At 45.5% G+C, this 26,740-nt stretch overlaps 1 protein-coding gene across 2 annotated transcripts in view; it reads left to right on the top strand.

Moving 5' to 3' along the window:
- Positions 1–26,740, top strand: part of CDH1 (cadherin 1) — a 77,377-nt gene that overhangs the window by 27,901 nt on the left and 22,736 nt on the right. The window contains exons 1-5 of one of the 2 annotated variants that reach the window (XM_027618726.2): positions 12,473–12,519; positions 20,844–21,064; positions 25,059–25,202; positions 25,331–25,486; positions 26,253–26,397. In XM_027618726.2, coding sequence (XP_027474527.1) covers positions 20,966–21,064; positions 25,059–25,202; positions 25,331–25,486; positions 26,253–26,397 — 544 coding nt within the window. In that variant the 5' untranslated portion in view covers positions 12,473–12,519; positions 20,844–20,965. Of the gene's footprint in view, positions 1–12,472; positions 12,520–20,843; positions 21,065–25,058; positions 25,203–25,330; positions 25,487–26,252; positions 26,398–26,740 lie in introns of those variants that run through there. The other variant, XM_027618724.2, reaches the window with a different exon arrangement.

Genomic DNA, 26,740 nt, shown 5'->3' with positions numbered 1-26,740 from the left:
TTGAAGTAAACAGAGCTGGTGGTGTCAGCACGTTGCTTTCAAAAGGAATACAAGGTTATATTTTAATAGGCCCTGAAGTTAGACCTCAAGGTCAAGACAGTGTAAGTTCCGGTGTGAGCATTTTCCAGAACACATTCATGGTACCTGGGTGTTTAGCGTTAGCTGAGCACCCCCTTTCCACGTTGTATCTACCACGGACCTTCAAAAGGGGAGGAATTAAGCAGTGAAAGTTATAAAGTGCCCAAGTAGTTATTTTCAGTTTCTTTTAACATAGTAGCAGGTAACAAGGACAGCTCATCTACTTTTGCTATTTGAATAATTATGCTCTCTATGAACATGAATGATAAAATGCTTAGCATAATGCCTGATGGGCACAGAGTTCCGCCCTAGCCACTGTACAGTGCACAGACTCATTCAAACTTGAAATTGCCCTATAATGTTTTACATAATAAAGTGTCATTTTGTCTGCAACTTCTAAAGAATAGGAATCCTTCACATCTACTTTTACAGGAAAACTTAGCACCTTTTGAGTTATGCACCATTTTTAGCAAAACAACCTGTGCATAAAATCCGAGTCCGACAGGCTTATATGTCAGCTAGGGTGCTGATCTTTTTCTGTCTGCACTTTCTCATTTAATCCTCACTCCAGGTCTTGGATTTAGAGATTACCATTAGACCCATCTCCCAGATGAGGAAACTGAGGCCTGGAGGTTTGGCAAACGACTTAACTTGAACTGGAGGTCTGAGTGATGGAGCTGAAAGCTCAGTCCAGGTGTTTGTGACTTCCACTTGCAGCTTGTTACCACCAGGTGGTCCCATCTCCCACAGAGAGTCCCGTCACAAATGTAATGCTGGTGTATATAAGCCTTATATCATGAACTGGTTTAGAGAAAGCCAGAATCATCACCTTGGGTTCATTTAGGCTGTAGTGTTCAAGCATGTTGGCATTGTGCTTCCTATCTGTGAAAGCACAGTGGCCCAGAGCTCTGTGGCCAAGACTGATCTGTGCTCAAATTCCAGTTTCATGTTAGTAATAGGCTGTGTGACGTTGAGCAAGCTACTCAGCCCCTCTGTGCCTCTTTGTTCCCATATGTCAAATGGAGATAATAATAGCACTTCTTATAGTTCTGGTGAAGGTTAAATGTCTAATATAATGAGCCTGGCACATGGTATGTGCTACAGAAAGTGTTGGTGGTAGAAGTAATAGTACTAGCTGCTATTAAACCACCACCAAAATGTTTTAGCCAGGGTTGCCTTCAAAGCAACCCCGTGTTTGTGAGGCTGTGATTTTTCTAGGGGAGGTGACAGGTTTCCTTAAAAGATCATTAGCAAAACCACAGTAAGATAGTACTTACCACTCACTAGGATGGCTATAATTTGAAAAACACAGGGGCACCTGGCTGGCTCAGGCATTAGGGCATGTTGACTCGATCTCGGGGTTGTGAGTTTGAGCCCCACGTTGGGTGTAGAAGTTACTTAAAAATCTCTAAAAAACAACCAGAAAATGACAACTGTTAGCAAGAATGTAGAGGAATTAAAACGTTCATGCACTAGTGGGAATGGAAAACTGTGGAAAACCTCTGGCATTTCCTCAAAAAACTGAGCACAATCACTATTCAAGCTAGCAGTTCCACTCCTAGGTATCAACCCAAGAGACTTGAAAACATATATATGTCTACCCAAAAACTTATACATGAATGTTCATAGCAGTCAAACAAAACAAAATGAAAACCAAGCCAGATGTTCATCAACTAGTGACTGGATGAACAAAATGTGGTCTACCTATACAATGGAAGAGTATTCAGCCACGAAAAAGAACAGAGCACTGATACGTGGTACGACTTGGATGAACCTCGAAAATAGGCTAAGTGGAAGAAGGCAGATACACAAGGCCCCATAATGTGTGATTGCATTTATATGAAATGTCCAGAATAGGCCGATTCATACGGACACTCATAGATGAGTGGCTGCCAGGGGCCTGGGGGGAAAAGGAGAGGAATTGGGACTGCTGATGGGTGTGCAGTTTTCATTTTGGGGTGATGGAAATGTTCTGGAATTAGATTGTAGTGATGGCTATACAACATAGGGAAAAACCTAGAAACCGCTGAAATTATACACTTGGGATTGGTGGATTTTACATTACTGAATTATATCTCGATTTTTAAAAATTCCAAGGGGTGGGGAAATGAGATCATTAATTAGTGAAACAGTTCCTGTTTGAGGTAGTAGAGCTCTTACTCCGCACGGCCCCATCCTCTGAAGAACCTTGGTTTGCCGGCTTCTCGTAAACAGAAGGGCTTCTGGGAAACCACAGGCACCTACCTGCCGAAGAAAATGAACACCCAAGATAAGTTTGATGTGTTACGTAATCAAAAGGCAGGCAGGCTCTCCACAGGAGCCTAATAAGCTAATGGCTTAAAAGGGTGTTTACAATGGCATCCTGACTAGTCTGCACTCCTGCCCAGTCAGCAGAAACAGAGCATTAAGAACAAGAAGGGAAAGTTTTTAGAATTGGCCTCAGTGGCATGTGTTTGCCTTGTACGGGTTTTGTTGTTTTGTTTTGTTTTTTAAGATTTTATTTATTTATTTGAGAGAGAGAGCACGAGAAGGGGGGAAGGGCCAGAGGGAGAAGCAGACTCCCTGCTGAGCAGGAGAGCCCGATGCGGGACTCGATCCCAGGACTCCAGGATCATGACCTGAGCCCAAGGCAGTCGCTTAACCAACTGAACCATCCAAGCACCTGTACAGGGTTTGATAATAATGCACAGTTCTCCCACAGTATCGATGGAGGTAAGGAGAAGGTTTTTTTTCTCTTCCTGGCTCCTCTGACATGGCATGCCTCCTTTTAGGTCAGAAGGCAAGAAGTTCTCTGGGAATTAACATCTGAAGTTTGCACTTTAATTTAAGCAGTGAAAGCCTTTGGGGATGGCCAGGTGGCCCTTCCAGGTTTGCCACAGCCAGCGAACCCCATCACCAGCCAAGGTGTTGAGCGAGCCAACTTTATTTACAGCTCCTATTTATTTGTTTTTTTAAGATTTTATTTATTTGTTTGACAGAGACACAGCAAGAGAGGGAACACAAGCAGGGGGAGTGGGAGAGGGAGAAGCAGGCTTCCTGCCGAGCAGGGAAGCCCAATGCGGAGCTCAATCCCAGGACTCTGGGATCATGACCTGAGCCAAAGGCAGATGCTTAACCTACTGAGCCACCCAGGTGTCCTATTTACAGCTCTTAGAGCCAGTTCCTGTACTGTTGCGTTTCCCAAAGATCTTGTCTCAATGGGCTTTGTCAGATGTCAACACGCTGCCTGCCCCATGAGCACTGAGCCTCTCCCTGGAGTGCCAGCTTTAATGAGATGGCCCAGTGGCCTGTCTGGGAAATAAACCGCTCCTGTCTGGAACCTGACATGCCCATTTGGTGACCTTGTGCAGGAAGTGAAGAGGTAGAACCAGGGAGGAGACACATTGACAGAACAGATCAAAAGGGTAGGGCAAAATGGAGGTTTTAAAGGCTTTGGGGTCAGGCTGGCCTGAGTTCAATTCTCATCTCGGCCTGTTTGCTAGCTGTGTGACCATGGGCAAGTCCCTTCATCTATGTGAGTCTTGGTTTATTCACCTGTAAAATGGGACCACAGTACTTACCTCCTAGGGTTGTGATGATTAAAAATCTGTATGGAGCTTGTGATAGGGTTAATACTGGAACACTTAATTAGTAACCATAGGTGTGAAATCATGATGTTGATATATACTGTCTTAGCCTGCTTGCAAAGACTCCTGAAGTTAAGGTGGGTACTCCTGGCTCATGAGCATCTTTGTCCCCTTTATGCTGGGGCTGACCCCAGGTCCCTTAGTGTCTAAAACTGGGGATTCAAAGCCCACAATTACTGGCCACCATGGTCTCTGGAAAGGATGATCACCTCTGTTGATCTACTTGTTCAGGGTTTACTTGCTGTCAGATTGGCTTTGGGGCCATCTGGGCTGTAGGATCTGACCAATGTTTGGGGAAGACAAATGCACCATTTATTCACTCGACAGATGTTTATTGAGTACCTACTAAATGCTTGGCAGTGTTGTACATGCTGTAGAGATTCAGTAATAAACATATTTCAGGGACAGGCAAAACTCCTGCCATCATGAAACTTATACTCTACTGGGAGGATAATAGGTAAATAAATAAGTAAATAGGTCTGGTAAATATGAGGTGGTAAATGCTATAAGGAAAAAATAAAGCAGAGAAGGAGCATAGAGAGGGAATACTAGAAGCAGTGGAGTGCTATTTTAGCTAGAATGTTCAGGGCCTGCATCAGACCTAACCATCACCTTAACCTTTGAGTGGAGGAAAGGAGGGAGGGAGCCAGGATGGGCATGGCCATCTGGGCAGAGGAATAGCAGATCAGATGACTTGGGCAGGAGCATACTCAGCATGTTGTCTGGGGGCAGAATGAGTGAGGTCAGGGTAGTCCGAGAGCTAGCTGGGGCCTGACAGTAGGGAGTTGGGCTTTTATCTGGGGGAGAAATGGAGATCCTTGGAGGGCTGTGAGTAGATCACAGGCGGACCGTGATCTGACTGGTTTTAACAGGCCATTGTGTAGAGCAGAGGTGCTGGGGACCTGGGCCAAAATTAGGAAGACTGTTAGGAGGCTACTGCACTGGTCTGGGCATCAAGAGATGAATTGGGTCTATAGGGAAATAAGGGTTGGGGTGTGTGGCTGTCTCTGTGTGTTCTTCTCTCACCTTGCATTTTGATCTCCCTGCCCCAACCCCTTACCTGTGCTTTGTTTTTATTCATAGCACTCAAAGCATGCTAGCAGGAGGTGTGGAGTTATTTCTCTGTTGGTGTTTGGAGGGTTGGGGTTGGGGTGGCATTGGAAACAATCATCGTGGCCTTATTTGAGCCCCGTCATTCTCTCATCCTCCCTCCCAACACGCATACACCCACTGTATCTCTAGGCCACAACTCCGCTTTGGGGATCTTTGGCCCCTTGAGGAAATTATCAAAGGCCATGGAGCCTGCTACTGGTGTCCACATCTTTACTGGTAATTCCAGGGGCTCACGCCTTCCCTGACGCCCATTCACAGACCCAGAACCTTGACTCAATTCAGAGGTGGTCTGCTATGTCCTCAGGATTGGGTCGGGCAAAGGAGAACCGTCATGGGAGACTGCTTTTCATGGGCATGGATATGTTTCTAGGCGGCCTGAGAAGGGATGGACACTGCTCCCTGTGTTACCTAACTTTCGTCAGAAAAGGCGGGAAAGGATTTATTTCCTCACGTTTAGATCTTGCCCCCAGGCAAGGGGCCACCACACCCAAAAGCAGGAGTGGCAGGTCCCAAGGGGTATGGATGAGTCCGGAGGGAGGCACTGATGGGATTTGAGTTTGCTGGGAGGGCTCCAGAGCCTCCATCACCTTGGTGGCCCTGCCTCACCTGCAGGGTGGCCTCAGAGGCAGCCGTACGAGCTTCCAGTTCCCTCTATCTATAAATGGCAATAACGCAGCAAAATTCACAGGGTCAGTTACACAGGAGACTGACTGAGCCCTTGATGAGAACTCTTCCCAACAGACTGCATGGTGTGTAGGGACCGTTCTGTCTAAAATTGAGGAAACAGAGACTCGGGGTTAATGTTCCTGAAGTCATGCCGCTAGTTAGAGGCATAGTTGAGAGCAGAATCCAGATGTCTCTGGACTCCAAGCTTACTCTCTGAAACCCAGTGCTGCGCGGAGGCTGCACCTGCGAAGCCGTTTGTGCTCGGGTTAGTGAGGGGCATTTGGGAGGCTGGGAGCCCAGTTCTGTTTGGGGTAGGTCTTAAGACATTTCCTTCCCCTCTCAAGTGGTTTCACTATCTCTACTCTCTCGCTGGCCCTTATCTTGCCCTCTGGTGCCATTGTCACGGACACTTCTGGAAGGAGTCAGCCCTGTGCATCTTGAGGACAGTCCTGTCTCTTCCCCCAGCCTGTCCCTCACTCTGTAGAGGGCAAGTTGCCATCTTTGCCCCTTTGCCTCTGGACCGGTTCCATGGGTCAGTGTCCCTCTTAAAGCATGACTTTTGGAAAGGAAAAAAAGCATTCATCATTTAGCTCATTAGATTGCAACCCTGAGGATGTACTTCTCAAACCACAGATGGAATTGGGCAGAACAGGACCAGCTAGCCTCTCATATCCTGAGTGTCTTGTTTCTGATAATGCAACTGAAGTCTGCATTAGGGGTTTTGGGAAGCCTGGTGAATGCAGAGCTTTCTCCGTGAAGTTAGTCCACTAAATACCATCACTCCTTCAGCCTAAGTCTCTCATTAAGAGAACAATGCCAGTTAATGTGAAGTTAGAAAGCAAACACAAACCAGTTCAAATAGTACAAAAGGGTCTAAAAGCAAGTCTCCCACCTCGGAGGCAACCCGTTACCAGTCTCTTGTATCTTTCTGAAAATACTCTGAAAATAAGTGTATTCTCTAGCCCATTTTACTTTTTGTTTTTAAAAGACAAATTCCTCCCCTATTGTTACATGGATTTACTTGATTCTTTTTTTTTTAAGATTTTATTTATTTATTTGACAGAGAGAGACACAGCGAGAGAGGGAACACAAGCAGGGGGAGTGGGAGAGGGAGGAGCAGGGAGCCCGATGCGGGGCTCGATCCCAGGACCCTGGGATCACGACCTGAGCCGAAGGCAGACGCTTAACGCCTGAGCCACCCAGGCGCCCCTGCTTGATTTTTCTTAATGACTATCTTGTGTCTTTGTCATTTCCGCCCAATTTTCTGTCGAGTGGATGCCTCTTATTATTCATTTAACCGGTCCTCTGTCAGTACTGTTTCTGTCTCCTGCCACTTTGACCAGGCTTGCAGTGACTTTCCTGAAACATCTGTCCTCATTCACATGTGTGAGTCCAGCTGTGGGATGATGTCGTAGCCACGGGCTTTGCTGGACAAGAGGTAGTAAGAATGAAAAATCTGCAAACGTGGTCAGAATGCCATCCACAAAAGGCATACTGGTTCTCCTTGCCATGATGTCCAAGAAGAAAGCCTTCAAGCCCACATCTTTTCTGATCAAGTTCAGACTGTGTGTGTTACTGATGAGAAAGCTAATGCAGGGAGAATGAAGGGGACTTGCCTTGAGTGCTCGGCTTCCGGACCACCCCCGCCCCCACCCAGAGAATCTGGTCACCTGACTTGGCATCCAGCATTCTTCTTACTAGACTAGCTGAATGGAGTCCTCCCCTGCAGCACCCCCTCCTTCTCTGGTCATGTGTGGGTCATCCCCTTCTTTTCCCACCCCCCATGTGGACCCCTCCCTAGGCTTCCTGCTGAGATTCTCAGAGGGGTTCTGGTCCCCTGGAGACAGTGCTTCTCCGGAGCACTTGCGAAAATACAAATTCTTCTCCTAGAACAATTTATATACGGTATACCTTACAGTTCTTTTTCTTTTTTATGAGGGAATGATATGTTCACATGGCTGAAAAATCAACCAGTATAAAAAGTATATACAACGAGAAGTTGTATTCCTGCCCTGTCCTATTTTGGTCTAATAACAGCCCCTCCCCCACCCCTATAATTTCTCTTATGGGTTTTTTCCCAAAGTTTCTGTATGCAAACATAAGCAAAGATGAATGTATATTCTTTTTTTTTTTTTTTTAGAAGATTTTATTTATTTGAGAGAGAGAGCATGAGCAGGGGGAGAGGGAGAAGCAGGCTCCGCATTGAGCAGGGAGCCTGATGCTGGACTCTAATCCCAGGACCCTGGGATCATGACTGGAGCCGAAGGCAGATGCTCAACGAAATGAGTCACCCAGGCGCCCCAGGAATATATCCCTTGCACTGCCACAGTAGTATTTCATTGGAAACTGAGAAAATTCCATAGTTTATTTAATCCTCTATTGATGGCTGCTTGAGTTGTCTTCTATAATTTGCTGCTACAATGCCTCAGTGAATAACCTCGTACAAAGGTCATTTTGCACGTGTGTAACGTTCCAATTTTGATCACATTGGAAAATGGGAAGAGGCTGGATAAGTGTTCCATGGCGTCTTGAAAGAGTTGTAAGCAGGAAAATGAAAAGTCAGGGAGCTGCTGCTGGGAGAGGTGCCACAGGTCCTTGTGGTGGCAGCCATACAGCCGCATCTTGTGAGAGGGGCCCGTGTGGCCTGTGTAGCCCGTGCCGCAGCTGATAGCAGAATCCCAGTCTGGAGCCTTTGGGCTGCTCTTCATGTCCTTTTCATTTGTTTTATCTGCTTGGAATTCTCGGAGTGAGCACCCCAGTCTTGAGATATGTCTGCCTTTTCCTGGCACGTGGAGGGAAGCAGGATTGGTTGTGGGCTTTATTTCTCAGGGGCCTGTGCAAAGGCACGTGCCAGGGGATGAGCAGTTACCTTTAGAGCCAGTTGAGTAGGTTTAGCAAACGCTCTTGGAAGCAACGGCCTTTCGCATCAATGCTTATTTGTTGTTGATCATGAAAAATGATGCTAGCATTTATTAAGAAAGAGAAAGCCTCCTCTTGTAAGCTTTATTGGACAAGTGAGCACTTGTTTCAGAGTCATCTGCAAACGCATGTGATCAAGAGACTGTGGGAAATGCCTAACTTCTGCAGCTTTGACTTCCAGCTGTTCTTTTGAGCCGTTTTAGGAGTTTTGTTGCAAATGTCAGAGGCAGAAGGCCCCATGCTTTTCCAGCACAGCCCACATTTGGAAAAGGTGCAAGCCTTCTCTGTGTTGTGAAAGAGGTTTCCAGTCCTCGTTCCTGAGTTCAGTGAATGATTGCACATTCCTAACCCCACAGCACATTTCCGTGTTTCCACAGCCAGAGTCAGCACATTTCTGTGTCACTCAGGGCTTGGGAAATGCTGCTCCAGATTGGCATGTATTTCTCTCTGGGTTGTGTTCTTTACAGGGAATAAGTCTGGTTTTAGCGTTCTCCCTATGTGCCCAGCATGGATCTGCATCCGTCTCACGTTGCTCTTCTACCCCTGGAGCTTCTCTCCTTCCTTAAGGCAGAGCAGATTTAGCCTAGTGGCTAAGCCAGTGGTGGCTGGTCCTGGGTGTGAATTCTGCTTCCGAGACTGACCAGCTCTGTGACCTTGAGCAAATGACTTAATCTTTTCTGGGCCTCTGGCTCATCAGCACCAAGGGATTAAAGAACCATACCTGCTTTATAGCAGCTTAGGAGTCAAGGTTTGTCAAGTGCTCAGCACAATGCCTCCACATAATGACTGTCGTTATGTTGGGTATTTACTCTTCTAATTATTATTAAGAATTATTTATGGCTTCTCTTTTCCCTTCCCACTTTTTCATACCTCTGACCCGGGCATTTTGGGTGCATGGATTGCATCTTTTTTGAACCATGGGTCTTTGACTCAAAGGAGACCCAAGTAACTTATTTTTGTTACAGGTTCATCCAGATGTAATTTACATACCACACAGTTTACCCACTGCAAGTGTACAGGGAGATAATTGTTATAAATGTACCCAGCTGTGTGGCATCACCACAATCCACTTTTAGACTGCTTTCATCACAGGTTCTCTCCTGCCTATTGGCAGTCAAGCCCCATGCCCACTCCCCACCCTCAGCTCCAGACAGCCCCTGATCAACTTTCTGTCTCTTGTTCTCTAGGATTTTCATATAATAGGAAGGTACTCTTCAGTGAACTTTAAAAAAAAATACCCAGGCCTGGGCCATGCCTCAAACTAACTGAGGCCAGATCTCCATGGCTGGCGATCTTTCCCGGTCTTTGGTCTTTTTCTTTCACTGAGTGTAATGCTTTTTTTTTTTTAAGGATTTTTTAAAAAGATTTTTATTTATTTATTTGACAGAGAGATAGCGAGAGCAGGAATACAAACAGGGGGAGTGGGAGAGGGAAAAGTAGGCTTCCTGCTGAGCAGGGAGCCCGACGAGGTGGGACTCAATCCCAGGACTCTGGGACAATGACCTGAGCCGAAGGCAGACGCTTAACTACTGAAGCACCGAAGTGCCTTCCCTGAGTGTAATGCTTTTAAGGTTCATCAGAAGTGTATCGTTCCCTTTTGTTGCAGAGTAGTGATACCATGCATAGGTTAATTTTTTTTTTTGTTTTTTATGGGTAAATGGAGAGAAAGAAGAAAGTTAGGAAAGAAGGTTCTTAAAAATACAGTAGTGTCCACACCCTAATTTATTTTTTAAGGTTTTATTTATTTAAATAATCTCTACTGTACGCAATGTGGGACTCGAACTCGTGATCCCAAGATCAGGAGTTGCATGCTCTTCCGACTGCAGCCAGGCACTCCCGTACCCTAATTTTATTTATTTATTTTTTATCTTATTTTATTTTTAAAGATTTTATTTATTTGACAGAGACACAGCGAGAGAAGGAACACAAGCAAGGGGAGTGAGAGAGGGAGAAGCAGGCTTCCTGCTGAGCAGGGAGTCCGATTCACGGCTCTGATCCCAGGACCCTGGATCATAACCTGAGCCAAAGGCAGACGCTTAATGACTGAGCCACCCAGGCGCCCCTCTCATACCCTAATTTTAGAAAAACAGTCTATCAAGGGATTGCAGGACAGGGGACATAAGTGAAAGGGTATAGACCAGAATCAGACATATTACAAGCATAGACAGTGTCTTCTGTGTATGGATGGGACCATGAGGGCTTTGTGCTTTTGGCTTGTCCTTTTTTTTTTTTAATTAAAAGCTTTTATTGAGATATACTTCTTAGATCATATATTACACCCATTTAAAGTGTAGGATTAAAAAAATAAAAGTGTAGGATTCAGTGGCTTTTCAATATATTCAAAGTTGTGCAATCACATATAACTTTAAAATATTTTCATCATCCCAAAAAGAAATCCCTCACCCCATGGCTGTCACCCCTCACATCTCCTCACCCCCACACCCCCAGTCTTAGGCAGTCACTAATTGATTTTTGGTCTGTAGCTTTACGGACTCTGTACATTTCATATAAATTGAACCATACAAGACATAGTCTTTTATGACGGGCTTCTCTCCCTTAGTGAAATATTTTCAAGGTTCATCCATGGTGTAGCATGTATCCATAATTCATTTCTTTTTATTGCTGAATGATACTCTTTTATATGGATAGACTACGTTTGATTCATTCATCACTTGAGGTTGTTTCTGCTTTTGGCTATTTGGGTTGTTTTGCTTTTTGGCTATTATGAATAATGCTGTGATGTCATCTGTGTTTTGTTACTTTCTTTCTCTGATGGATACAAGGTGCTACTTTTGGAAAATAAAAAACTAAGATCTTGGGGAGGGGATAGATGTCGGTAACAAAGCACCGTGATAGAATGTGACTGAGGAGGGGCGCCTGGGTGGCTTAGTCGGTTAAGCGTCCAACTCTTGATTTCGGCTCAGGTCTGATCTCTGGGTTGTGGGATCTAGCTCTGCGTTGCGCTCTGTGCTCAGCATGGAGTCTGCTTTTTCCCTCTTCCTCTGCACCTACCCCTGCTCATGCGCTCTGTCTCTCTCAAATAAATAAATGAACAAAATGTTTCAAAAGGAAAACCAATCAAACTCTGCAAAGAAGTGATTGAGGAAATGTGAGGTGTGTTTGTTTTCCCATCATGTTAGCATCCCGTGGTCCAGAGTAAATGGAAGGAAATCACTATACTCACATCCTGCTGTCAGACAGCGGTGGAGAAAAGAGGAGGCCCCAAAACAGATTAGTCTGTGGAGAAGCGAGACTGTGCAAAGGTTAAGAGTGTGGTCCTAGGGTTCAACTAGACTTGTATTTGCTGTCTTGGGAGAGTCACTTAACGTCTCTGAGCCTTTACTGATGACTTTGGAAGTGATCCTTCCCTAATTGGTTGTTGTGATAATGAAAAGTGCTTACTCTTCCTCTTTCCTAGCACAAAGGGAGCCCCTGCTGGGTGCTCTAAGACCTGGGGAAGATTTAAAATATGCCCAGACCTGGGTATATTTAAAAATATCCCCGAGAATCTCTATGTAGGGCATGTTGTCCCCTGGTTGGAGATGATGTTAGAGATACGTTGGTCAAGGTATTTAATTGTACAAGTGGGCAACTAAGATGAAGGGAGCCCTTCCCACTGCATTAGGACCTAGGATCTGGTCCCCTACCCCAGGTCTGTCAGCTGCCTTTACCTGTGAAGTGTCTGCAGGAGCTAGAGGGAGGAGGGGTTCAGCTGCTTTGGAATTTGGAACATGGGGCCCTCCCTGGCCTCAGGGAAACCAACAGAAAGGAAAAGTGGGCAATTACTGTGGCGTGGAAGGGAGCCTTTTCTTTCTAATCGATAAGCAAACAGTTCCTGGAGTTGCCCAAGCTGGCCGCAGGAATGCATCCTGGACTGCAGCCTGTGGGTATGATCAATTACCGCCCCTGTATTTAGGCAGGCGGGTTGGGTGTTTGTGTAGTTAACATGCAGCCAGCAGCGGGACAGTAAAACTCCAATTTAGTGTGGAAGCCAGAGGGCCGCACCCCCCACCCTTCTCTCCGTTCTTTTTGATGAAACCAAGCAAGCTTCTCTCCCTCCGTCAGGGAAGAAGTCACCTCTGCAGCGGGCAAGGTGCCGGCTCCTGTGAGCGTGAAGGTCAGTGTTTGCCCACTTCCCTTTTTTAAATAAACTGAGATGGGATCCGTTGCTGGTTAGTGTCCACCCTGGAAAACTGAAGCCAAGCCCTCTTTCTCAGACTTGAGCAAAGCAGCAGCCCTAGCTTCTCCAGCTGAGCACTGGAGCCCCATTAAGACAGGAGTATTGAGATTAAACTGAGTGAGGTTTTATCAATGGGTGCTGGCTCATTGCTGAACTGTCCAGTGGAGGCCTGGAAAGACAAAAGATTGAAACCTGAGTTCTTTTCTGGCCTTGATTATCAAAAGGACAAGGGGAACCGGAGGCCCTCTGGCCCTTCTAGCCAGGAAGAGCAGGAGCTGATGCTGGGCTCAGGCCTGTGTGGGAGCTGCATGCTAACGTCATTCTCATTCCGCTAGATATTCAGACCCGAAGGGCAGGGCTTATTTGCTGTTGTGTTTGCAGCTGGGTCTTTGGGACTAGAACAGCAGAGGTGTGTTAGGTGTGTAGGGCTTGAGCAGGCCCCCGAAACTGCCCCCCACACTGCCATACAGCTCACTACCTTGCTTTGGCATGCAGCCAGAAACTGGGACATTCTCTTCAAAGGTGCCATCTTGAGGCCTTCCTGAAATGCCCTTTCTTAAATTGTCCCCTCCACCCTGGCTCTGCATAAAGCCTTAGAACTCCCTTACCTGCTTATTTTTCTGTATTAGCACTTTTCATTCATGGTACTTAGTAACTTGTTAATTTATCTTTTCCTCCCTGGAATGTAAGCCCTATGAGGGCAGGGACCTTACTTTGTCTACTGCTGTACTTCCCAGGCCTTAGAATCATGCCTGGCAAAGAGTCACGGCTCAGTAAATACTTGCTGAACCAAGAATCCTTGAAGCAATCCCTCAAAGGAGATGAGGATGTCTGCATTTCCAGAATGGGGAAACGGATGCTCGAGGAAGATCAGAGTAACTTGCTTACGGTGGCACGAATGAAACAAAGCTGGGATTTGAACCCGACTTGGTTTGACCCCCTTCACACAAATGTGCAGCCATAAAAGTATTTGCACTAGCTTTTTACCAACTCCAGAAGTGCCATTTATGACATTTTTTTACTGTGCTGATCAACAGCCATGGTGTTTGCTCTCTGAGAAATAACACAACATTAGCCCAAGCAGAAACATGACTGGGAAGCAAATTCTACTGCCAGAGTGACCCAGACACTAACCTTAAAACAATGAAGGGTGATGGGTCAGCCCTTTCCTCCGCTAATTTTTCCTTCATCTGTAACCTCGCTTTTCTGTCTGCACTGGTGCCCCTGCTCCCCACCTGAGCCTGTTGTGTTTTTGTTTTTAAGATTTTATTTATTTATTTGAGAGAGAGAATGAGAGAGAGAGAGAGAGCATGAGAGAGGGGGAAGGGTCAGAGGGAGAAGCAGACTCCCCGCTGAGCAGGGAGCCTGATGCGGGACTGGATCTTGAGACTCCAGGATCATGACCTGAGCCGAAGGCAGTCGTTTTAACCCACTGAACCACCCAGGTGCCCCAAGATTTTATTTTTAAATAACCTCTGTTTTATCTCCCACCCAATGTGGGGCTCAAATTTACAGCACCAAGATCAAGAGTCTCATTCTCTACTGACTGAGCCATCCAGGAGACCCATACCTCAATCTGTTTTTTGTTTTTTTATTTTTTAAGATTTCATTTATTTTTTGGGCGCCTGGGTGGCTCAGTCGGTTAAGCGGCTGCCTTTGGCTTAGGTCATGATCCCAGGGTCCTGGGATCGAGTTCCATGTCGGCCTCCCTGCTCAGTGGAGAGTCTGCTTCTCCCTCTCCCTCTGCCTGCCTCTCTACCTACTGTGCTCTCTACCTCTCTGTCAAATAAATAAATAAAATAAAATAAAAGATTTCATTTATTTTTTTTTTTTGTCAGAGAGCAAGTGAGAGCAGGCAGAGGGAGAAGCAGGTTCCCTGCTGAGCAGGGAGCTTGACGAAGGATTCGATCCCAGGACGTCGGGATCATGACCCGAGCCAAACGCAGACACTTAACCAACTGAGCCACCCAGAAGCCCCGGGAATGGAGCAGCATCCCTTCAAGGAGAGGGGGAGAGAGTGTGTGTGTGTGTGTGTGTGTGTGTGTGTGTAAGAAGGAGACAAGGGAAACTTTGTTATTATTTTCATAGATACTCCACCTGTCCTGTTCTCTTGTGAGAACTAATTTTCCGGTATCCGTTCAGCTAGGAACTGGTTGACAGATGGCTTATTGATAGGGGGTTAAATTCCTGACAGTGGCCTCATACCACAGGCTCTTCACTCCATGGCTGTGTGGCTTGGCCACGTGTCTCTCCACTGAGACTTCGGAGCCTCAGTTTCCTCATTTATTACCAGTTTCCTCATTTATTAGCCAGGGCTGCTAAATTCCTACCACCAGGGCCAGCATATCTGGTACAGCTATTGGGTTGTGATATTAGGCTGCTAGTTGGTAGCAAATGAACACATACAGATACTTATTGGGGCTCAAAAGATAGTTTTCCTGGTCTAACTTGAATCTCAACATCCCCCGAGTAGGAACAACCTGGAGGCTTGCTCATCCTTTCCTTCCCACTTTTTTTTTTAAAAGATTTTATTTATTTGAGAAAGAGAGAGAATGAGGGAGAATGCACGAGAGGTGGGGAGTGGCAGAGGGAGACGGAGAAGCAGACTCCCTGCTGAGCAGGGAGCCCGACCTGGGGCTCAGTCCCAGGACCCTGGGATCATGATCTGAGCTGAAGGCAGACGCTTAACCAAACGAGCCACCCAGGCGCCCCCTCTCTTTTTTTAAACTTTTTTTTCCCCTGAGCATGGGTGCTCAGTAAACCTATAATGTTAAATAATTTCATGGACACACATCAAAGGAAGATGTTCCAGAATCACCCAGTGCCATCAAAGAAGATGGAACCTAGAAAGAAATTTTACAGGCTGTGGTATCCGTGGAGAATTAGGGCTTTGTGGTTAGAGTTAGAAACACCACACCTACCCAGCAAAAAGAAACTCCTGCCTAGCTAAGTGATAATATGTCTGTCTCTCCGGGCTTCCTTTCGTCCACCAAGTTAAACTTTTTGTCTTTTATCTTCAGTATTTAAGTTAGAAACCAAAGTTAGATTTAAGTTAGAATTTAAGTTAGAAACCCCTTGGTTTGGGGTACGCAGTGGTGACATGACCCCCAGGAGCCTCAGAAGGCTCTCTGATCTTACTGTTGTGTGTGTGACTTTCTCTTCTTAAGGCTGAGTGCTCAAGTTCAAATGGTCCTTGAAATAAATCTAAATGCAGGGTTCTGTGGTGTTGACTGTGGGAAATGTGTTCCAAGGAAAGAGAAACAATCCATAATGCATGCCTTTGTGTGTAGTGTGGGGAAAACACTGCTTTCAAGTAGTTGCTGCTAAGAGACTGGGTTATCCGACTAGTTACCAATAACTCAACTCTGGTTAGCTGGCTTTGATTGTCGGTCCCTATTCTTAAATCTCAACATCTCACAGAAATATATGAAGGCTTTTGAGACTGTCTGGTTTCTACCCACTCACATTCCAGCTCTGGGGCATGGCGGGGGTGGAAGAAGAAACGGAATCCTTAAAGCAGGCCTCTTTGAGCCACAATGGGCATTCCAAGCAAAGGATGTTGCTCAGTACTCAAAGCCCTGCCCTGGGACCAAAAGCTTTTCATGAACTTGGGTTTAATTTTTATTTTGAACTTGAAGTCATTTCTGCCAAGTGAGTTAGAAAATAGGGCACTTATAGGATGAATAACACAGAAGAATCACAGTGGGTTAAATATACTTTCAGGGGCGCCTGGGTGGCTCAGTCAGCTAAGTGTCTGACTTTGGCTCAGGTCATGATCTCAGGGTCCTGGGATGGAGATCGGCAGCAGTGGACTCCCTGTTCAGCAGGGAGTCTGCTTCTCCCTCTCCCCCTGCCCCTTGTGTTCTCGCTCTCAAATAAATAAATAAAATCTTTACAAAATACATACTTTTAAAAAGTCGTTCTTTTGTCATTTAAAAAGGAATTTGCTGTAATTGTAATGCACAATATAATATGTACAAAAATAAGGAAAATATGTTGAAAAAAAATCAAAACTGCCTCATGCCCCTATTCCAACCATACTTTGAATCCTCCCTGCACCCCCCCCCCCAACCTCCACCCTAATTACCATTGACCTCTTGGTGGGTAGAATTCCTACTGTTCTGGGATGTTTTTAAAAAGTTTTTTTTCCTTAATAATTGTTCCTTTTTATTATTGTTGGGAAGCATATCCCCATTTTGCCAATGGGAACAGTGGTGAAGAGCACTCACCTTGGAGCCAGACAGTGTTGAGGAGCAAGAACTCTTAGACTGCCTGGGTTCTGGTCCCAGCTCTACCTTAGGAGCTGCCTCAGTTTCCCCACATGTAAAAAAGGGGACACTGATAGTACCCACTTCTTGTTCGACTCCCTGGGCGGTGGTAGTGGTCACTGTGTCTCTGAGACACTGTCTGGCCTTTGTCAGGGGTGTGAAGCAAGTTTCCCAGAGCCTTTCCGGAGCTGGAGATTCCCTCATCTTTTCCTGTAATTTCTGGTTTATCAGCCCAGAGGATCGGGTTGCCCAGAAAGATAATGGGCCTTAATGAGCACCTGGAAATTCAGGTTGGGGCTCCGCACACTTCTTTGTCACTTCTCAAAGGGTGGGGCTTAGCCACCATTAAGACAAGATGCCCCCGAACAGGTTAAGTGCCTTGCATCAAAGTTAGTTGCAAAACCATTTTCAATTTTTCAGGCTGCTACCCTTTGCAAGGCCAGTCCTGCTTGTCTCAACTTTCATTACCCAGATTGGGGCCAGCTGGGGGAAGGAATTAATCTGGTGTGATAAATAAAGGTATCTCTTGCTCCCTGTTTATGTGACAATCCCCCAAGTACTGGCAAGTCGCCCCATTACTTCTGCTAGGATGGGTTGGGGGGGAGGGTTATTTGAAAAACATCTTGTTTTGCTAGTTTGAGATGGAATCCCTCTGTTAGACATAAAAGGCAGTATCTGCCCATCCTTCAAGGACTTTGCATTTCTTTTGTCATTTTTATGATTCCTCTGTTCATTTAGCAAATACTTGGCTTCGGGCAAATACTTGTCTACCCAAATGCACAGAAATAATAATTATCATTTTCTGCTCGCGTTGCTCTTCCACATTCAAAATGTGATCACATTCCCTGTCTTTGTTAATCTTCACAAAAACCCTGAAGAGGTAGGCTCCATCCGTGGTGGTATCCTTCATGTCCCAGTAGGGAAAACTGAGACCCAGAGAGGTTAAGTGTGTTGTTTAAGGCCACTCTGCAGGAACATGGTGGAATCTGGGCTTATTATCTGGCCACAAGACTTGGAGACCAACCCTTTCTTCTTGTCTCTCTTCTGTCCTTTACTACAGCCTTCCCCTGCTCACCCCACCCCCACCCTCACCCCCTAAAGTTTGGGAAGTGAGTTATAAAACCAGCCTAAGAGGTGAGGGTAGGGGTGGAGGCATGGTTTTGATTTTTGTTTTTGCAAACAGGGAGGAGAAAGGGTTGGATAGGTGATTATTTAAAGGACCCAGCTCCCTTCCTTTGAACTCTGTTTGGCTAGATTGCACCTCCCAGTTACTGCAGAAGGTGGCCCCAGATTTCCCTGGATTCTAGCTAGGAGGCAAAACTATCCTTTAAAATAACCAAGGTTCTAATCATGAAACTAAGTAGCTCGGGTTAAGGGCCAGTCCCAGCTCTGCCCTTCACTAGTTATAGGATGTCAGGCAAATTTCTTAAGCTCTCTAATTAAGCCTGAGTCTTCAAAAGGGGATGATCATGGTGCTGTTCACCCTCCCACCTCAGTCACTGGCTTCTCTGGCAAGGGTGGGGCTGTTGGTTTCAGAAACGTTTGCAAGGGTGGCCCCTGGTGGAAGAAACTGAAAACTGCAGCCCAGGTATGGAAGATGGATTTAGGGCTTTGTGGCAGAGACCCAATATTTATGAATGTAGAGGTGTCTAGCCGTGTAAAAATAGATTCAAGAGCAGGAATTTTTATAAAAGATCAATTGGACAAAATAGAAATTCCACTGGGAAGAAATGAAGGGCAAGTATTTGAAAGGGGTGAAAACAGGCCACCTTGAGAGTTTCCCAGAATAACTGTTGGTGAATCGGCTGTTCCCTCTGCTGGTTGGCTCTTGAGCCAGGCTTCTGCAAGACTTGGCCCCTCAGGTCTCAGCTCCACCACCTCCACCTTGGGAGGCCTGTTCTCACCATCCAGTATGAGCCACACCTTTCTGAATCCCCCTTGCCCCATCACTTTTTTTTTTTTTTTTTTAAGTAGGCTCCATGCCCAGTGTGCAGCCCAAGGTGGGGCTTGAACTCATTACCTTGAGATCAAGACCTGAGCTGAGGGGCTCCTGGGTGGCTCAGTCGGTTAAGCGTCTGCCTCTTGATTTTGGTTCAGGTCATGGTCTCAGGGTCCTGAGATTGAGACCCGTGTCGGGCACCACGCTCAGGGTGGAGTCTGCTTGTCCCTCTCCCTCTGTTCCTTCCCCCACTCACTCTCTCTCTCTCAAATAAATAAAATCTTAAAAAAAAAAAAAAAGACAGCTGAGATCAAGAGCCGAATGCTTAAGCAACTGAGCCACCCAGGTGCCCTCACCCCCCATCACTCTTGTATCACTGTCTTTAATTACTTTATACCTAGCACTGGTCACTAGTTAAAATGGTTGGCTTCTGTATTTGCCCATGTTTTCCACAACAGTGTAAGCTCAGTTAGAACAGGTGCATTGTCTGTCTTGTTTACAGGTTTGTCCTTAGAGCTCAGCACAGTCTCTGGAGCTTGGGTCCTTTGGGATTCTGATGTTTAGTGTAGACATTTTTCACCACAACATCTCCAGCTTTGGGTATTGGTAGTTGTTAAGTTTTTTTTTTTAAATGTTATTTATTTATTTGAGAGAATGAGAGAGAGAGAGAGGGAGAGAGAGCATGAGAGGGGGTTGGGTCAGAGGGAGAAGCAGATTCCCTGCCGAGCAGGGAGCCTGATGCGGGACTCGATCCCGGGACTCCGGGATTATGACCTGAGCCGAAGGCAGTCGCTTAACCAACTGAGCCACCCAGGCGCCTGGTAGTTGTTAAGTTTTAATACCTCCATAGCTATAAAGTTTGAAGTAGAGTTTCAAAGTCATTGGTCATAACATTCCCCCACCCAAGTAGTCCTTCTACGTCTTTTGCATTTATCTTGCTGCCCTGTGTCATCAGGTTGAAGATAACTTTTCATTATCTCACCTAACGACAATGATCAGTTTCTCTTCCCTGTCAGATTGCAAGCAGGCATTACCTCTGTATGCCTTAGATAAAAAGCACATAGTCAGCACTCAGCAAGTATTTACGGTTATCAATGTCTTTTGTGGAATACTCATGAGGGTTGAATAAATGATTAAGCAAAGCCACATTTGTTTTTAAACGTTTTTTTTGTTTTTAAGATTTTATTTAGAGAGTGCATATGCCCATGCTAGTGGGAGGAGGGTTAGAGGGAGAAAGAGAATCTCCATCTCAAGGTAGTTGCCTTTGTTACCTTCATTCTACAGTTGGGTAGACTGAGGCACAGGGAGGTTAATTTGCCTAAGGTCACAAAGCTAATAATAAGCAGAGCTGGGACTTGAACCCAGTTCCTCGCAGAGCCCACTCTTAACCATCATGCCATGTGCCTCTCTTATCTGCCACTGTTTCTTGAAATATAAACAATTATTTGAATGTAGACTCTCCACAGCATCTCACTGTACTGTAGTCTCTAACTTTTGGACTTAGTTAAGTATTCTGTCTCTGTTAACTTGGTGGTCTGTTTTCATATTGTCAAGAGCCAGCTGAAGGAGAGGCCCTTTTTTGGCTTTTGAAAAGAAGTTACTTTATAGACAAGTTAGTGTTTGCACTTTACAAGTAGATAAAAAAAAAAGAGACCGCAATTAACAGTCCCCCTAGAATGCTGAAGAGCATGATAACATTGACTACTTTGCCATCTCTCTGTTCTGGCTTGTTTTGCTTCTGCCTGTTTTGTGTGAGTCAGGCTTTTGGTGGGTGAACAAAGTTTTTTTTTTTTTTTTTAAGATTTTATTTATTTGAGAGAGTGCGCGCATGAGAGCGAGCACAAGCAGGTGAAGGGCAGAGGGAGAAGCAGATTCCCAGCTGAACAGAGAGCCTGATGCGGGGCTCGATCTCGGGACCCTGGGATCATGACCTGAGCCGAAGGCAGATGCCCAACAACTGAGCCACCCAGGTGCCCCCAAGTTCACTTTGGAGAGAAGGAATGCTCTTGTCTTGAATCTGCTCCATTTCCTAATCACTAATTTATGCCCTGCAGTGAATTTTGAAGGATGTACCGGTCAACCAAGGACAGCCTATATTGCTGATGACACACGATTCAAAGTGAGCACAGATGGTGTGGTTGCAGTCAAGCGGCCTCTCCAACTTCATAAACCGGAGATGAATTTTCTAGTCCATGCCTGGGACTCCAGCCGCAGGAAGCTCTCCACCAGAGTTATACTGAAGGCAGCCGAGCACCACCACCACCGCCGCCGTCATGTATGTTGCAGTGTTTCTTGAAAGTTCACTGTTGGTTTAAGTCTGTTGCCTAATCTGAGTGCTCTACCCTTGGCACCTTTCACATTTGGGGCTGGATAGTTTGTTGTTGTTGTTGTGATGTTTAGCAGCCTCTCTGGCTTTAGCCCACTAGACAGATACCAGTAGCACTCTCCTAGTCATCACAACCAAAAATGTTTCCAGACATGGCCAATGGCAACTGCTGGGGGAGGGGGGGTGTTGCGGAATCACCCCCTAGTTGAGAACCATTGGTCTAATTCAACTAATTCTTGCTGGGAATTTTTTTGTGTTTGGGTGGGGAGGGATCCTGTGGAATGATGGCAAAGTGTTAATATCTTCATTTTCTGTCGGTAATAAAGAATAGTGGGTAAGAGCGTGGACGCTGTCTGGGATTGAATCATAGTTCTACCACTTGCTACCCGAGTAGCTGTGGGAGAGTTCCTTTAAGGAATTTCAAGCAGAGAGAGGTTACCTATAACGTCGAGAAAATAATGACTGCGTGAATTAATACATGTGAAATGCTGCAACTGTGTTAGGCATGCAGTAAGTACTCAGCAGTTGTTAATTGTCTTCTTGGAGGAAGAATGAACAAGAGATCAATTCTCTGATCATTTTATTTTACTCTTTTTATTATTTTAATTTAAAATTTAGTTAACATATTTTTCTATCCCCACCCCCCCTGTTTTATTTTACTCTTTGGGTTTCTAGTGGGGCGAGGGTCTTGGGATGGGAGAAGAATCAATGGGAAGCTTTAGTTCTGTTGGACTGTAATCTGCGCAAGATACTTCCCCATTGTATTCTTAGTGCATGGCACACACCAGGAGCCCTGTAAATATTGAATGGACAGAAGGGTGAATTGGCCATGAATGAAAGGATATATGTCTGTCCAGTTCTTGGCAAGAATGTTTCTGGGTATTGTTACCCAAGCCAGACACCTTTGCTAGTTTCTCAACTGTTCCCATGGTGCTTCCTACCAAAATGTCTCTCTGGAGGCTGTTCTAGTCGTATCCTGGTACTGCCTTAAAAATACGGAACATGTTGGAAGTACCAAGGTCTTTCAGGCTGTCTCCTGTTTTTCTGCCCAAAGATTGTTGAGGTTGCAGGAACTTAATAGTCCTGATACATCTATTCTTTTCCCCCTGGTGTAATTGGATAGACCAGAAAAATGAAGAACGTAGTAGAAGTGTGTTAACATAACTTCCTGACTCAAGTCTCCGACTGAGTCCATTGTTTATGTAAATTCAGCATGGTGAGTTCTTGCTGGACAACTGTGTGTGGAAGGCTCTCAGGACCAAAAGACAAGATTTGAGCTTGGTTTTTCAAACTTTTCCTCCCTACTTCTGCCAATTTTGCCTCTGCCTTCATTTTTGTTGTATCACGATTAAGTTCAAACACATAGTATAGAAAACTGTGAATGACAGTGGTTTATGCAAAAGAGTATTTCTCTGTCAAGTTAAAGAAACTCAAGGGTAAGTTGTAGCTAGTATGGAGACCCCACAGTCATTAGGAGCCCAGGTGTGTGTGTAACCGATATGCAGGAATGCAATACTGGGAAGGATTCTGTAATGATATCTTGTCTTATGTCCATCTTGTGCATTTTTCATAATATATATTACATATTTATTAAGGCAAGGAACTATATAGAAAAAAACATTTGTTCTGCTTAAGGCATACTTGGGAATAAACCATTGTACAAATTACTGCATATCTGAAACCACAGTGCATAACAGACGGTCTGCATAAAAATGTTAAAGAAGCAAACCAGGTGTATTTACCTGACTTAGGTCATAAATGTAGATCGGAAGACAAAAATAGATTTTCCTTGTCAAAGTATGAAGCAGTTTGAGAACTTTAGCTTCCTCATTTGGTACCTTTAGAACCAAGACTCACCGAGCACCATCGTTTAGGTTACTAAAAACCCATTTTCTGGGGCGCCTGGGTGGCTCAGTCGTTAAGCATCTGCCTTTGGCTCAGGTCACGATCCCAGGGTCCTGGGATCGAGCCCCACATTGGGCTCCCTGCTCCGCGGGAGGCCTGCTTCTCCCTCTCCCACTCCCCCTGCTTGTGTTCCTTCTCCCGCTGTGTCTCCCTCTGTCAAATAAATAAATAAAATCTTTAAAAAAATAAAAATAAAAACCCATTTTCTGTACCTGAATTTCTTCCTCTTCTTCTAATATCATAATAATGGGTTTTAGAAGGCAAAGAGAATACAAGGTGATCTTTATACTTATATTGCATCTAAACACAGTTCAAGGGAATTCTGGTCTTCCCCACCCCCCAACTCATGGCTCTAATTTATACCCTGATAGCCACACCTTCCAGTCACCCCCTTGGTATTTTGTAAGTCCAGGAATATTCAAGTTGGATTTAGCATTGGAATGACAGAAGATCCACTCACAGACCCCATGGGTTCTTTGATTTGTCTTCTGGTTTCCTTGTGTCTCCTGATTACCAATTCACAAGTTGGGCTGTTGGGAACTTGACCATGATTATAGTGCTTTCTGGCTGGGTTCCTCCCCTCACCACCTCCCCCCGCCCCGGTGGGGGGAGTTGGGGAGATAGTGTGAAAAGTAAAAAAAATAAAAAATAAAATCAACACTGAGTTCACTTCTGGCAGGGTGGGTTATATCCACTGTTTTGTGCTTTAACAGTTTCTCTTCATGTGTTAGGCGAGGTGGTCCGACCTGGAGAAGGCCGGGTGGGACTTCTGGCGCTGGAGGGGGTACGGTTCCCGTTGTGTTTTGCCCTAGTGTCTGGTCAGTTGGTCGGAGTGGGCGCATTTCCACCCACAGCCGTCCCAGTCACAGTGGTAGGGCCTCTCACCTCTGGGGGTTCGCAGTTGTACCTTGAGGTGAGGATTCTTCGTGGAGGTTTTGCTGCAGCCCGCGTAATCACAAGTGTTTGTGGCAGTCCTTTTCCAGGGCCATGACCTTCTCCCCCTCTTTGGTTTGGCATGCAGGAACCAGGGGGCATGAGCTCTTAGTAATGGAGTGGTGGGACCTGTGGCTGCATCTGTTCTGGCCAAGAGGGTGGGTAGTTGGCCCCGGGGGACGGTTGGGGGGGGGTAGGACCTGCTGGTCTCTGCTCCTCCAGCAGCCAGGGTCGGTATAGTCTTGCAGGGGAGCTGCCGCCCCAGGGGGAAGTCGTGAGCCTGGCCGCATTTTAGGCATTTTGAATCAAATCTGAAAAGTCAGGAAATAGTGCTTGAATCGCCTTTGGCAAGCCGTGATCAGTGATTATGTGGGGAGTGGGAGATGGAACTGTCCTCTAGAACCTTCATGTATTACCGCTAATCACTTTAAAGCACTTAAACAATTTGGAGGGTATTTTTCTTCCATCTTCACTATCTTATTTCCCTGTGTGTGCATAAAATTATCTTTATCACACATGAAAACCATTCAATACAAATCTCAAAGGGTGTTTTTGGTTCCCATCCCAACAGCTTCTGTTAGAACAAATGGAAATCAAACAGATAAAACGACACAATGAGATTAAAGAATTTGTATTGATCACAAAGTAGTTCTTAGTACCAATTCCTAAAGCTTAACTCATCTTGGCTGAGAGCTCCACTTTGGGGACCTAAGCCCCTAGGAAAAACATAAAAGAAAATTGAAACGCTTGCATATCCTGTTGTTGAATAAGCTCATATTAAATCATCAGGGTGTAATGTTCTATTAAAAATGACAGGTATAATATATTTAGGCTTGAAATAATTTGCAAAATAATACTTAACCCTCAAAACGTATAATTGTGTATACATAATGATTACTTGAACTCTGGATATTAGAAGGATCAGAAGGGAACACCATCTTTATTATATGGCAGAGAAGTTCATTGGGTTGTGTTTCGTTATTAAATTAAAAGCATCGCCGGCCCCCAAGAAGGCTGGAGATGCTGGCTGGTTAGGTGGGACTGTTTGGCCTGTATTAACTATCCTGAATTACCTGATTTTGTTCTTCATCTCCTTTCCTTTTAGGACGCTCTCTCTGAAGCCCAGACAGAAGTGCTCATGTTTCCCAACTCCCAGCATGGTCTTAGAAGACAGAAGAGAGACTGGGTTATCCCTCCTATCAGCTGCCCCGAAAATGAGAAAGGCCCATTTCCTAAAAATCTGGTTCAGGTAGAGAAGGAAGTTTTCTATTTCTCTGGGAGCAGTTTGGCAGAGAAGGACCTAGATGAAAAAGGGGGGAAAGCCCCAATGTCTGGATCCTTCCTTGATAATTCTATTTGTTTCTGTTTGGTCTTCAGATCAAATCTAACAGGGACAAAGAAATCAAGGTTTTCTACAGCATCACTGGCCAAGGAGCTGACACACCTCCTGTTGGTGTGTTTGTTATTGAAAGAGAAACAGGATGGCTGAAGGTGACAGAGCCTCTGGATAGAGAACAAATTGCCAAGTACATTGTGAGTATCTCTCAGAAGCATACTAATAGGGGGTCATATCCTTCCAAAATTTTTTGGTCAACCCATGTTGGATCCCTAGGTCAGATGCTCTGGACATGTGAGGCTTAATTGGATACCTCTACACCTGTTGACAAGGGGAGATGACTGGAGAATCTGGAAAAATAGGGGAAGGGGTGTTGATTTTTTTTTTCCCCATTGGGAATAAAGAAAGGAGAAACCTTAGGATCATACATGAGTTTAGACCCAAGATAACAACTTACTCTTGGGGCTGAAAGTCCCTGACCCAGAGGAAGAGGCCATTTATGATGTTGGGAAGCAAAAGCCATTCCTGGGCCTTGGTAGCAGTGTGAGCTTGCAGAGCTGGTGGGGGGGTAATGCATTGAGGCCAAAATGCAGAAAAATCTGGGAGACACACTCGACTAGAACAGCCAACAGAGGAAATTTTACCCTGCTAGGAACAAGAATGTTTTAGGCCTGGCTCCCCAACCCTCCTGTGGGAAATGGGAGCTCTCACCTGGTGGGTGTGTTCTACAGCCCATGAGTCTTTACATATCATGACCTCAACCAGTGTCATGACATCCCTGAAGCAGCAGCACATGTTCTCACATGTGTGAGAAAAGTTCTCTGCGGGGGGGGGGGGGGGGTGTCCATCCTTGGGTCTTGGAGAGTGGGAGGGAGTGGAGGCCAGCTGGAGTTCTAGTCATACGACTTCTTGCATTTCTTCCTCCTTCTTGGGGCCCAAGTAACCCTCGCTTGGCTGTTACAGCTCTACTCTCACGCCGTGTCTTCTAATGGGAATGCAGTGGAAGACCCAATGGAGATCGTGATCACCGTGACAGATCAGAATGACAACAAGCCCGAGTTCACCCAGCAGGTCTTTGAAGGATCTGTCATGGAAGGTGCTCTTCCAGGTATGCCCAGTCTCGAAGAGCTGAATACCCAGAAGGACACTTAGATTCTTTGGACCTCAAAGTGTTGGGACTTGTGTTTGGGGTCAGGTCCTTCATAGGAACAGAACTTCTTTGGAAGCCAGTGAGAGAGAGAGAGAGAGAGAGAGAGAGAGAGAGAGAGAGAGTGTGTGTGTGTGTGTGTGTGTGTGTGTAAAACATCCATTCTACAGAAATGTGTATTATAAAATAGGAGTCCTGGAATCAAGCCCTGCGTCGGGCTTCCTGCTCAGCAGGGAGCCTACTTCTCCCTCTCCCTCTGCTGCTCCCCCTGCTTGTGCTCTCTTCTCACTCTGTCAGATAAATA

This window comes from Zalophus californianus, chromosome 17 (assembly GCF_009762305.2).
Source record: "Zalophus californianus isolate mZalCal1 chromosome 17, mZalCal1.pri.v2, whole genome shotgun sequence".
In the NCBI taxonomy this organism is placed as follows: domain Eukaryota; kingdom Metazoa; phylum Chordata; class Mammalia; order Carnivora; family Otariidae; genus Zalophus; species Zalophus californianus.
Note: the sequence above shows the minus strand (reverse complement) of the source record. Positions and strands in the feature narration are given on the sequence as shown.